Source organism: Oncorhynchus mykiss, unplaced genomic scaffold (genome assembly GCF_057628025.1).
Source record: "Oncorhynchus mykiss isolate SJ-2025 unplaced genomic scaffold, ASM5762802v1 scaffold101, whole genome shotgun sequence".
Lineage (NCBI taxonomy): Eukaryota > Metazoa > Chordata > Actinopteri > Salmoniformes > Salmonidae > Oncorhynchus > Oncorhynchus mykiss.
This window is the reverse complement of record NW_028322100.1, coordinates 157,016-169,570: the sequence shown is the minus strand read 5'-3', so window position 1 is coordinate 169,570 and position 12,555 is coordinate 157,016. Positions and strand designations below refer to the sequence as shown.

Below are 12,555 nucleotides of genomic sequence, written 5' to 3'. Positions count from 1 at the left end.
ACACACACACACACACACACACACACACACACACACACACACACACTAGGCAGTGTTCATAAAGTGTCCACCAAGCCTTCATCCACCACTCACTATTACTGATGACATTATAGGTTGGTCACGTTCATACAGTAGCAGCGCACAGTAGTAGTGCTGTGGCTGCTGTATCAACCCCTGATAAATCACAATAAAACATGATTAATACCCCACCAAATGAGTGCCCAGGCCTTTATTACTCCTGTACGAAGCAAAGAAAAATACTTGTCAGCAAAGAGGGGATAAAAAGTGCCCCCTTTCCCGACCCCGTCGATAACACCCCCACCCCAAAACATATTCCCCGCTGCCGTGGTCATGTGGAACATATTTCAGCTCAATCGTAGTTTGAAACACAATGGAAGGCAAATGTTTGAAATGTTGTCGCAGGAGGTTGTAGGGCATTTATCTCTGTTATCGTAGGTGAGCCTAAGATAGAATTACTGTCTGGCTGCAACAGGTTCAGAGACAAAGGATGCATCCCAATGTAGCGCAGTGCTATTGACCCAGGGCCCATTCCCTATGTATGTGCACTACTTTTGGCATAGGGCTCTGGTCAAAAGTAGTGCACTATACATGGAGTAGGGTGCCATTTGGGACTCAGTAAAAGCTTGTGGATATACTTCAACACTGTTTCACACCAGTAATAACACATGTCTGGGTCAAAATGTGGCCATTTGTTGTGCTCATTTTGTAGTCTATTGAATTATACAACCTTGAGAAGATGTCTGGGAATACTTGTAGTTTCTCTTTATATGTAGAGATAAACTGAAACATGATAGTGTATTATTATTGACGTTTTTTACTTAATTTCATTTAATTTAATTTACACATTATATTTAGATATAAAACTGTCTGATGTATAATTTACTTTTGCTGGTGGTAATTTGTATTACTTATGAAGTCTTACTGAGGAATGAGAAATGTTCCAGACATTTGACACACATTATCATTTCAAGTTGTGTTAATTCCAACAGAACATGTTTCTCTGGTGAATGCATGTTAAAGCACAGTGATAAAATTCATATAAAAAACAAGTTTAATGGATTTACAGTACAAGATTAACTGATATATATATACAGTACAACATTAACTCACATATATATATATATATATATATATATATATATATATCAAGTTTAATAGATATACAAAACAAGTTAAATAGATAAAACTAGTTTTATATATATAAACAAGTTTAATAGATATATACAACAAGTTAATTGATAAATAAAACAAGTTTAATTGATATATAAACAAGTTTTGTAACGACTTTCTTCCTGGGAAGGAGAGGCGGACCAAAACGCAGCGTGCGTTTTAACATGGTTAAACATCTTGGTGGTTAAACATCTTTAATAAAGACGAATACCGAGAAAACACTACAGATATACAAAACAATAAATGTGGAAAACCAAAAACAGTCCTGTGTGGTGAAACAAACACAGACACGGAAATAATCACCCACAAAAACTGAACACAAAACAGGCTACCTAAATATGGTTCCCAATCAGAGACAATGACTGACACCTGCCTCTGATTGAGAACCATATCAGGCCCAAACACAGAAACAGACAAACTAGACACTCAACATAGAATGCCCACCCAGCTCACGTCCTGACCAACACTAAAACAAGGAAAACACACAAGAACTATGGTCAGAACGTGACAAGTTTAATAGATAAAACAAGTTTAATAGACATAAACAAGTTTAACAGATATATAAAACAAGTTTAATTGATAAATAATACAAGTTTAATTGATATATTAAACAAGTTTAATTGATAAATAATACAAGTTTAATTGATATATTAAACAAGTTTAATTGATATATAAACAAATGTAATAGATAAAACAAGTTTAATAGACATAAACAAGTTTAACAGATATATAAAACAAGTTTAATTGATAAATAATACAAGTTTAATTGATATATAAAACAAGTTTAACAGATATATAAAACAAGTTTAATTGATATATAAAACTAGTTTAACAGATATATAAAACAAGTTTAATTGATAAATAATACAAGTTTAATTGATATATAAAACAAGTTTAACAGATATATAAAACAAGTTTAATTGATATATAAAACTAGTTTAACAAATATATAAAAGTTTAACAGATATATAGAACAATGTAGTTTGATACATGATTCTCTGTATTTCTATCTCAGAGGATTTTCCTGAGCAAAGCACTAGATGGTGCCTGTATACCTCTCTTGCTCTGTGTGTGTGTGTGTGTGTGTGCGTTCGTGCGTGTGTGTAAATGTGGCGTGTGTGTAAATGTGGTTTGTGTGTGTACCTGTGTGAGTGTGGTGCGTTTGATGCTGTGGGGATATGGGCTGCATGCAGGGAGACTGGAGCAGGACGGATGTGTGTTTGCTTCTCTGGGCTTGACTGCTTCCCTGTGTGTGAATAACAGACACGACTGGATTATTGATACTTGGATTATTCATACTGATGTTTGGTTCTGTCTTGGAGAGATGTGAGATTTTAGTTATGTTTTGCCTGCATTGTTTTAAATGAGTGGTATTGTTAAGGTCAGAGGTCAGAGGGGGCTGAGGAGAGCTATCTGCCATGGTGGTCATATTAATAGTACAATTGTCATCAATGTTGTAGCCAGGCCAGAGGTCAAATAGCAACTAGAATGGGTATTTTTCCTAAAGAGAAATTGTGTGACTTGCTTAATTTGTCCAATAATATTTTTTGAATGTTTAGAAGTTGAAATTGCTTGTGTTGAAAACTGTTGGCTAGTTGTAAGTAGTGAATGTATTACAGTAGTGGGATACTAGCCTTTAGTGATACCCTATATATACAAAAGTATGTGGACACCACTTCAAATTAGTGGATTCTGTTTTTTCAGCGACACCCGTTTCTGACAGATGTATTCAATCGAGCACACAACCATGCAATCCCCATCGACAAACGTTGGCAGTAGAATGGCCTTTACTGAAGAGCTCAGTGACTTTCAACGTGGCACCATCAAAGGATGCCCACCTTTCCAACAAGTCAGTTTGTCAAATGTCTGCCCTGCTAGAGCAGCCCCGGTCCACTGTAAGTGCTGTTATTGTGAAGTGTAAACATCAAGGAGCAACAACGGCTCAGCCACAAAGTGGTAGGCCACACAAGCTCACAGAACGGGACCGGCGAATGCTGAAGTGCGTAGCGTGTAAAATCATCTTTCCTCGGTTGCAACACTCACTACCGAGTTCCAAACTGCCTTTGGAAGCAACGTCAGCACAATAGCTGTTTGTCGGGAGCTTCATGAAATGTGTTTCCACAGTCTAGCTGTGCAATGCCAAGCGTCGGCTGGAATGGTGTCAAGCTCCCCGTCAAGGGGACTCTGGAGTAGTGGAAACACATTCTCTGGAGTGACGAATCACAATTCACCATCTGGTAGTCCAATGGACGAATCAGGGTTTGGCAGATGCCAGAAGAATGATACCTGCCCGAGTGGACAGTGCCAACTGTAAGGTTTGATGGAGGAGGAATAATGGTCTGGGGCTGTTTTTCATGGTTCAGGCCCAATAGTTCCAGTGAAGGGAAATCTTAATGCTACATTACAATGACATTCTAGACGATTCTGTGCTTCCAACTTTGTGGCAACAGTTTGGGGAAGGACCTTTCCTGTGTCAGCATGATAAGAATGACCTTAGCCCCATCGAACAGCATTGGGATGAATTGGAACACAGACTGCGAGCCAGGCCTAATCAGCCAACATCATTGCCCAACCTCACTAATGCTCTTGTGGTAGAATGGAAGCAGGTCCCCACAAAATGTTCCAACATCTAGCGGAAAGCCTCTCAGAAGAGTGGAGGCTGTTAAAACAGCAAAGGGGGACCAACTTAATATCAATGTCCATGATTTAGGAATGAGATGTTGGACAAGCAGGTGTCCACATACTTCTGATCATTTAATGTATATTAAAAGTAGAAGTAGTGACTGTGGTGGTAGTACATAGTAGTGACTGTGGTGGTAGTACATAGTAGTGACTGTGGTGGTAGTACATAGTAGTGACTGCAGTAGTAGAAAGTAGTAGTGACTGTGGGAGTTTTCCAGAAGGCACTTAAAGACCATGAGAAACAAGATTCTCTGGTCTGATGAAACCAAGATTGAACTCTTTGGCCTGAATGCCAAGGGTCACGTCTGGAGGAAACCTGGGAGACTAGTCAGGATTGAGGCAAAGAGGAAAGGAGTAAAGTACAAAGAGAACCCAAGGGTAACACTCTGTCTTTCTGTCTCTAAGTAAGGCAATTAACACACTGTTTCCCGGGCGCCAATGACGTGGATGTCAATTAAGGTAGCCCCCCGCACCTCTCTGATTCAAAGGGGTAGGGTTAAATGCGGAAGACACATTTAATTTGATTTCCCTTTCCTTGATAAAAGCCTGCTCCAGAGCACTCAGGATCTCAGACTGGGATGAAGGTTCACCTTCCAACAGGACAACGACCCTAAGCACACAGCCAAAACAACACAGGAGTGGCTTCGGGACAAGTCTCTGAATGTCCTTGAGTGGCCCAGCCAGAACCCGGACTTGAACCCGATCGAACATCTCTGGAGAGACCTGAAAAGAGCTGTGCAGAGGCGTTCCCCATCCAACCTGACAGAGTTTGAGAGGATCTGCAAAAAGGAATGGGAGAAGCTCCCCAAATACAGGTGTGCCAAGCTTGTAGCGTCATACCCAATTAAGACTCGAGACTGCAATCGTTGACAAAATGACTTTAACATAGTACTGAGTAAAGGGTCTGAATACTTTCGGAAATATGATATTTCACAAAAAAAAAAAGTTTTATACATTTTCAAAAATGTCTAAAAACCTATTTTTGCTTTGTCATTATGGGGTTATTGTGATGTCATTATGGGGTTATTGTGATGTCATTATGGGGTTATTGTGATGTCATTATGGGGTTATTGTGTGTAGATTGATGAGGGGGAAAAACAATGTAATCCATTTTAGAATAAGGCTGTAACATAACAAAATCGGGGAAAAGTCAAGGTGTCTGAATACTTTCTGAATGCACTATATGTATTATATATTTCTGGATGTTCTCCTCTGTACAGCTTCCAGTAGTTTCCGGGGCAGAGAGTGAAGCTGGTTTTGAAGCATCTTGCAGTTATTCACATTCTTTGCTATGCAGTCCACACATATCCTGTAAGACAAAACAACATGTTTAAATTGGAAATCAGCAGTTGCTACATCCATTTTTGGACATCTAAATTAATGATATGTACCCATTGCTTCTTGAAGACTATAACTTATCAACGCCTCATGAGCTTAGTTCAACTGTCGGACCCCATCAGAACCCGGAAAATAATCTTGTTTAAACTCCAATGTTTGTAAACAAAGTGAATGTAAACAAACACCATATAGCCTCAGAACATGGTTAAAACTATAATGTTTATATCATGGATGGTCAGTCCTTCCACCCATAGCTCTGTCTATAAATGTGAGTGGTTTCTCCCTCTCCGGCCCCATACCAAAACAGGGGCATTTGAGTGGTTTCTCCCTCTCCGGCCCCATACCAAAACAGGGGCATTTGAGTTGTTTCTCCCTCTCCGGCCCCATACCAAAACAGGGGCATTTGAGTGGTTTCTCCCTCTCCGGCCCCATACCAAAACAGGGGCATTTGAGTGGTTTCTCCTTCTCCGGCCCCATACCAAAACAGGGGCATTTGAGTGGTTTCTCCCTCTCCGGCCCCATACCAAAACAGGGGCAGGGGAAAACAGTTTGTTATTGTTTCCACAACTGATTTCTACTTTAAGGGACGATGAAAATGGACATTACATGTGATGTAAATAAAATCTGTGATAATTATGAGACATTTTACCGAAAGAGGGGATAAGGCTGGGTCTGGAAAACAAGTGCGTCATGGCTGTGGCCCTGAAAACATGTGAAAACAAACCGTTAGTTTGTAGTGTCAGTGATTCTACATTTAACCAGGGCTACTGTGATGATTTGGCTGAAGGCTATCGTCATACCGTCAGATTCCCATAGGTTCCTACTAGGAGGACGTAGTCACAACTACCCCCAAACACAACGACGTCAGAGTCCTTTGCTTGGCTTGCTGTGTGCCACAACCTGCAAGGGAGGAAAGTCAAATAAATGGGGGATTTCATCAAAGTACAGAGAATGTGCACTCCGTTTAATCATTGCACATTTTAGGCTAATTTCTCTTCACTCCTCGATCTGCACTTACAGACTTCAGATGAGATGGAAATGGAATGCGTTCTGATCAAACCTTTAGTTTTTATCAGGGAGTCATACCAGTCATACCAGTCATACCAGTTATACCAGTCATACCAGTCATACCAGTCATACCAGTCATACCAGTTATACCAGTCATACCAGTCATACCAGTCATACCAGTCATGCCAGTCATACCAGTCATACCAGTCATACCAGTCATACCAGTTATACCAGTCATACCAGTCATACCAGTCATACCAGTCATACCAGTTATACCAGTCATACCAGTCACACCAGTCATACCAGTCATACCAGTCATACCAGTTATACCAGTCATACCAGTCATACCAGTTATACCAGTCATACCAGTCATACCAGTTATACCAGTCATACCAGTCATACCAGTCATACCAGTTATACCAGTCATACCAGTCATACCAGTCATACCAGTTTAATCAGATGAGGAACTAGATTTATCATGATGCTAAACTGTCAGCTACTGTACTACCTTGGTTTGTTGTTGTTTGGATGGTCAAACTCCCTCCATGTCTTTGTGTCAACGTCTAAAACCCATCTATCACCTACAGAAACATAACAGATACAAGAAAGAAAGAACTCCATGGAACAGAAGGTTTTCTAGGTGGGTCAAATTGTTGAGTAACAGCTGAGTAAGGATTTCATCCTACTGGGTCTAAATGGGTAAATTACTTACTCATTGGTTTGCAGTCCACATTCAGTCCACCAAATAGAAACAAAGTGTTATCAGATACTGCAGTGAGGCTGTGCCACGACCTTCCCCCTGGCACAGTGGATGTTGGTACTCTGGAGAAGACATTTGGAAGGAACAGTTAAACACACCAAAGCTGTTATTATGATAAACACTGGAACGTTTTAAATATTATCATTTGAAAGAGTGAAATATAAATACCTACATTTCAGACCATGTCCATGATTCTAGATCTAGACAATGAATGTCACTTGGTGTGGTTTCCTAAAGAGAAGGGTAGAAGGACGGGCAAACCACTGAACATCCCAAAACAGGTCAACAAAACTTGAGTCAAGTATTACACTTGACTGTACAGTAAGCAATGTGATCCCATTAATCTCAGCAATGTTTTAGGGTTTTCTGTGTCTCTGCATCAATGCAATACAAAACGTGAGGAGGAGTTCAACTCAACAGAGTACTCACCAGTACTCGGCCCCCATAGACATACCCTTTATGACCAAGTGTTGCACCTGCATGGGCAGCTCTGGGGCCAGGAGCACGACCCTGTCGTCAGAAAGAGCTACTTACAGTACAGGAGGACACATTTTTGCTTGGCTGTTTGTGTGCAAATAACGAATTAGTTCATGTATAACCAGCATCATTGTGCTAGCTTAGCATATAGTGCTGCCTCCCTAAACGTGTCTGTGACTGGGCTTGAACCAGAGTCTTCTACCTCTCCTCTGATTGGTCTTGAACCAGGGTCCTCTACCTCTCCTCTGACTGGGCTTGGATGACTGGGCTTGAACCAGGGTCCTCTACCTCTCCTCTGACTGGGCTTGAACCAGGGTCCTCTACCTCTCCTCTGACTGGGCTTGAACCAGGGTCCTCTACCTCTCCTCTGACTGGGCTTGAACCAGGGTCCTCTACCTCTCCTCTGATTAGTCTTGAACCAGGGTCCTCTACTTCTCCTCTGACTAGGCTTGAACCAAAGTCCTCTACCTCTCCTCTGAAAGGACTTGAACCAGGGTCCTCTACGTCACCAACACACACGACCACCAGCTTGACAATGTAGGAACGGATTGAGCTATACAACAGGTACTGGTTGGATCAGCGACATTTCAAGCTAACTAAGTTCCACATAATGAAGTTATGTTGTGATGTAATCATACAGTGTGTGTCTGTCTTACAGAGCTCTGTGGTTCCCTCCAGCTGGCTAGTGTTGTATCAAAAACGTGGACTTCATTGTTCCATCCCCAACCAACGTTCTGCTCCTACAAAACACAGAATACAACACATTGAAAATAGTGGTTGTAATTCATACGTTTGGACGCCATCATAAACAAAAAGCAAAGATGTACCAATGATGCCGTGTCCACGATGAAGCTTTTGTCATCCATGATGTCATCAAGTGTCTTGTGACCATATCCACCAAAGTAGGTGACCCTACAGAATGGAAGATTCTCAAAGTAGGTGACCCTACAGAATGGAAGATTCTCAAAGTAGGTGACCCTACAGAATGGAAGCTTCTCAAAGTTGGTGACCCTACAGAATGGAAGATTCTCAAAGTAGGTGACCCTACAGAATGGAAGATTCTCAAAGTTGGTGACCCTACAGAATGGAAGATTCTCAAAGTAGGTGACCCTACAGAATGGAAGATTCTCAAAGTAGGTGACCCTACAGAATGGAAGCTTCTCAAAGCAGGTGACCCTACAGAATGGAAGATTCTCAAAGTAGGTGACCCTACAGAATGGAAGCTTCTCAAAGCAGGTGACCCTACAGAATGGAAGATTCTCAAAGCAGGTGACCCTACAGAATGGAAGATTCTCAAAGCAGGTGACCCTACAGAATGGAAGATTCTCAATGTAGGTGACCCTACAGAATGGAAGATTCTCAAAGCAGGTGACCCTACAGAATGGAAGCTTCTCAAAGTAAGTGACTCTACAGAATAGAAGATTCTTAATTGGTAAAAATCACAAGATTTTCTATACCTGTAGACGTCCAGTCACTGCACTAAGGCAAGCTAGCATTGGCTAATTGCTAATTGCCAGAATCTCACAATATTCCCTTAAAAATGTGTCATTTGAACCCTGACTGTCTTCCTGTTTGTAGCAATACTGCAATGGGCATTGACGTTCCATTCTAATGTTATATGTCACTGACCTGTTGTTGAAAACCCAGCAGCACAGCTTATCTCTGGGTGAAGGAGGAGAGCCACTCTCAGCTTTCACGTTCTTCCATCTGTAGTCCCCATCCAGGAGGTTGACACGGTATAGCTACAAGCACACATCTTTTCAGAACGTAACTCACGAGTCTCTGAAGCCAGAGTTCGACACCCATCTGAACCGTCTCCTAACAACGGAAGCCTTAATAATGATTAATGAGATCAGAAAAAATATTTGCATATCAGGGGCACTACAGTTTCTGTTGAGCTAGCTCACCTGATTGGTCTGTCCCGTGTCATCATATCCTCCGAATATGTACATGTGGCCAATTAGAAAGCAGCTGCAGGTGCCTGACATGGGGGGCGGGATCTCTCCTGACATTTGACACATTTCCCTTCAGAAGACAAAATGAATAAACCAACTATGAAAACACACAGCATACACAGCATGAAGTTCCAAGCTAATACTATAGACCAGTCTAATACTATAGACCAGTCTAATACTATAGACACTATAGACCAGTCTAATACTATAGACACTATAGACCAGTCTAATACGATAGACCAGTCTAATACTATAGACCAGTCTAATACGATAGACCACTATAGACCAGTCTAATACTATAGACACTATAGACCAGTCTAATACTATAGACCAGTCTAATACTATAGACCAGTCTAGTACTATAGACCAGTCTAATACTATAGACCACAATAGACCAGTCTAATACTATAGACCAGTCTAATACTATAGACCAGTCTAATACTATAGACCAGTCTAGTACTATAGACCAGTCTAATACTATAGACCACAATAGACCAGTCTAATACTATAGACCAGTCTAATACTATAGACCAGTCTAATACTATAGACCACTATAGACCAGTCTAATACTATAGGGTAAGGGTTAAGTTTAGGGTAAGGGTTAAGTTTAGGTTAAGGGTTAAGTTTAGGGTAAGGGTTAAGTTTAGGTTAAGGGTTAAGTTTAGGGTAAGGGTTAAGTTTAGGGTTAGGATAAGGGTTAGGGTAAGGGTTAAGATTAGGGTAAGGGTTAAGTTTAGGGTAAGGGTTAAGTTTAGGGTAAGGGTTAAGTTTAGGGTAAGGGTTAAGTTTAGCGTAAGGGTTAAATTTAGGGTTAGGATAAGGGTTAAGTTTAGGGTAAGGGTTAAGTTTAGGGTAAGGGTTAAGTTTAGGGTAAGGGTTAAGTTTAGGGTAAGGGTTAAGTTTAGGGTTAGGATAAGGGTTAGGATAAAGGTTAAGTTTAGGGTAAGGGTTAAGTTTAGGGTAAGGGTTAAGTTTAGGGTAAGGGTTATTTTAGGGTTAGGGTAAGGGTTAAGTTTAGGGTAAGGGTTAAGTTTAGGGTAAGGGTTAAGTTTAGGGTAAGGGTTAAGTTTAGGGTTAGGATAAAGGTTAGGGTAAGGGTTAGGGTTAAGTTTAGGGTAAGGGTTAAGTTTAGGGTAAGGGTTAAGTTTAGGGTTAAGATAAGGGTTAGGGTAAGGGTTAAGTTTAGGGTAAGGGTTAAGTTTAGGGTTAGGATAAGGGTTAGGGTTAAGTTTAGGGTAAGGGTTAAGTTTAGGGTAAGGGTTAAGTTTAGGGTTAGGATAAGGGTTAGGGTAAGGGTTAAGTTTAGGGTAAGGGTTAAGTTTAGGGTAAGGGTTAAGTTTAGCGTAAGGGTTAAATTTAGGGTTAGGATAAGGGTTAAGTTTAGGGTAAGGGTTAAGTTTAGGGTAAGGGTTAAGTTTAGGGTAAGGGTTAAGTTTAGGGTTAGGATAAGGGTTAGGATAAAGGTTAAGTTTAGGGTAAGGGTTAAGTTTAGGGTAAGGGTTAAGTTTAGGGTAAGGGTTATTTTAGGGTTAGGGTAAGGGTTAAGTTTAGGGTAAGGGTTAAGTTTAGGGTAAGGGTTAAGTTTAGGGTAAGGGTTAAGTTTAGGGTTAGGATAAAGGTTAGGGTAAGGGTTAAGTTTAGGGTAAGGGTTAAGTTTAGGGTAAGGGTTAAGTTTAGGGTTAGGATAAGGGTTAGGGTTCGTAGATACTTAGTTGAAATGTTACTGGTCTAATACTATAGAGCATCTACCTACAGAGGGAATATCCAGATAAAGTGTTAATCCCAAACAACTTCACTATTCATATTCTTTACAATGTGTTATATACAGCCCATACGCACAAACACTATGTTATAATTCCATTGATATTCTTACCATACACCTCTTTCTAAGTCATACAACCAGATTTCATCACTGGGAAGGAACACTTCCCTCTCAGCGGTTGACTGCAGAACAGAACAAAAACAAATCTAAGCATGTTGTTACTGAGAAAATACATCTATCAGCAGCATGTATGTTATACAGTATATGTGAATGCTAAACATCAATTAAAAAACAACACCATCAATTAGCAATGCTTTCAACATAGTTCCAGGAAGGGAATTTACAAATCATGTTTGAGGCTTACCATGTAGCCTCCCCAGACATGCAGAGTATTTCCCTCTAATACAGCTGTGTGACCACTTCGCTCAAGGGCAACAAGTTCCACACAGTGTTTCTCAACGGCAGAATCCATCGTTTCTACAAAACTTCTTAGAAAGTGAAAACACAAAGAAAAGGAGAGAAAGAAATGTACAAAGATCTCTCTGCCAGGATTTTTATTATCTCTGACCCAAATCTGTTCAAAATCTTTTATTTTTTTATAGGCCCAAGCTGGTAATTTTGACGGCAGACTTTGGCAGCGAATAGAATGTGCAGGGGCTGGCTGTTTTTAAGTAGCTGAGACGCTCCAACCTCTAGGGGGGGAAAAAAAAAACAAGTTGTTCTTGCCCTGACAGCGTTTACTGTAGCGGAAGGTCAAAGGTCATGTCATCTTGTCACCAGACCATTACTCCCTCTGGCCACGCCCCCTTACCTGAAAACGCCACAACACTCACCGAATACCTCTCCTCTGCCTGTTCCACTCTCTTCATACCACCACTCCCTATGAGCAGTTTGTTTTCCTGTGCTTAGCGGTTGTGTGCTTGTGTTTATGCAACGGGCAGCTCGCCCCTTCACTTCACTCAGATGTACTTCTGAGGGCAGAACATATCATGTGTCATGTTTGAAATAGCCTTGCTGGGGACCAGCCTGGTCGTGCAATAGTTCACATGCTGTTACACTTCACGTATCAAAGTGATGTGAAACGAAACGCGAGCCAGCCGTCTGTATTATGATTGGAACCAAGTCTTTGATTGGATGGGAAACAACCCCCACCCCCCCCACCATCCATCCATCCTCACAGAATCCATACATTGACTGATTGAAAGGCTTAAGACCTTTTAAAATGTAACTTATTTTGTTCTCCACGTTTACTCCGTCTTCTAAGGTAGTTCTGTTGGGGTGACGTGTCTTAGCCCATTCACAGTGGTGCATCCAGCGAGCTATATTGATCTAATGTTGGAAGAGTTGGGGAGGAAACAACTGAAGGTAAAATAGCATGAAAC

The 12,555-nt window shown here is 40.9% G+C and overlaps 1 protein-coding gene across 4 annotated transcripts; it reads right to left on the bottom strand.

The window, feature by feature from the left end:
* Nucleotides 1-4,736: 4,736 nt before the first annotated feature.
* LOC110518194 (kelch domain-containing protein 1) lies at nucleotides 4,737-12,180 on the bottom strand. Of its 4 annotated transcripts, XM_090228758.1 has the most exons (14): nucleotides 12,007-12,180; nucleotides 11,538-11,661; nucleotides 11,285-11,355; nucleotides 9,364-9,481; nucleotides 9,086-9,198; nucleotides 8,284-8,368; nucleotides 8,113-8,196; nucleotides 7,409-7,489; nucleotides 7,152-7,210; nucleotides 6,932-7,041; nucleotides 6,728-6,800; nucleotides 6,012-6,111; nucleotides 5,861-5,913; nucleotides 4,737-5,182 (listed from the first exon to the last, which is right to left on the bottom strand). In XM_090228758.1, the coding sequence occupies exons 2-14, from the start codon at nucleotides 11,643-11,645 to the stop codon at nucleotides 5,062-5,064; spliced, it is 1,176 nt and encodes a 391-aa protein (XP_090084884.1). In that variant the 5' UTR covers nucleotides 11,646-11,661; nucleotides 12,007-12,180; the 3' UTR covers nucleotides 4,737-5,061. The 4 variants fall into 4 exon arrangements, with proteins under 4 accessions (XP_090084884.1, XP_090084885.1, XP_090084886.1 ...); XM_090228759.1 differs by lacking the exon at nucleotides 11,538-11,661 and having other exon boundaries at nucleotides 12,007-12,162; XM_090228760.1 differs by lacking the exon at nucleotides 5,861-5,913 and having other exon boundaries at nucleotides 12,007-12,112.
* Nucleotides 12,181-12,555: the final 375 nt, after the last annotated feature.

Coding starts and splice junctions, on each gene's coding strand:
- LOC110518194 (XM_090228758.1), bottom strand. CDS start 11,645: ATGGATTCTGCCGTTGAGAAACACTGTGTGGAACTTGTTGCCCTTGAG. Junction 6,801..6,931: donor TGTGGACTGCAAACCAATGA/GTAAGTAATTTA, acceptor ATGTTTCTGTAG/GTGATAGATGGGTTTTAGAC. Junction 6,112..6,727: donor CCAAACAACAACAAACCAAG/GTAGTACAGTAG, acceptor CCTCCCTTGCAG/GTTGTGGCACACAGCAAGCC.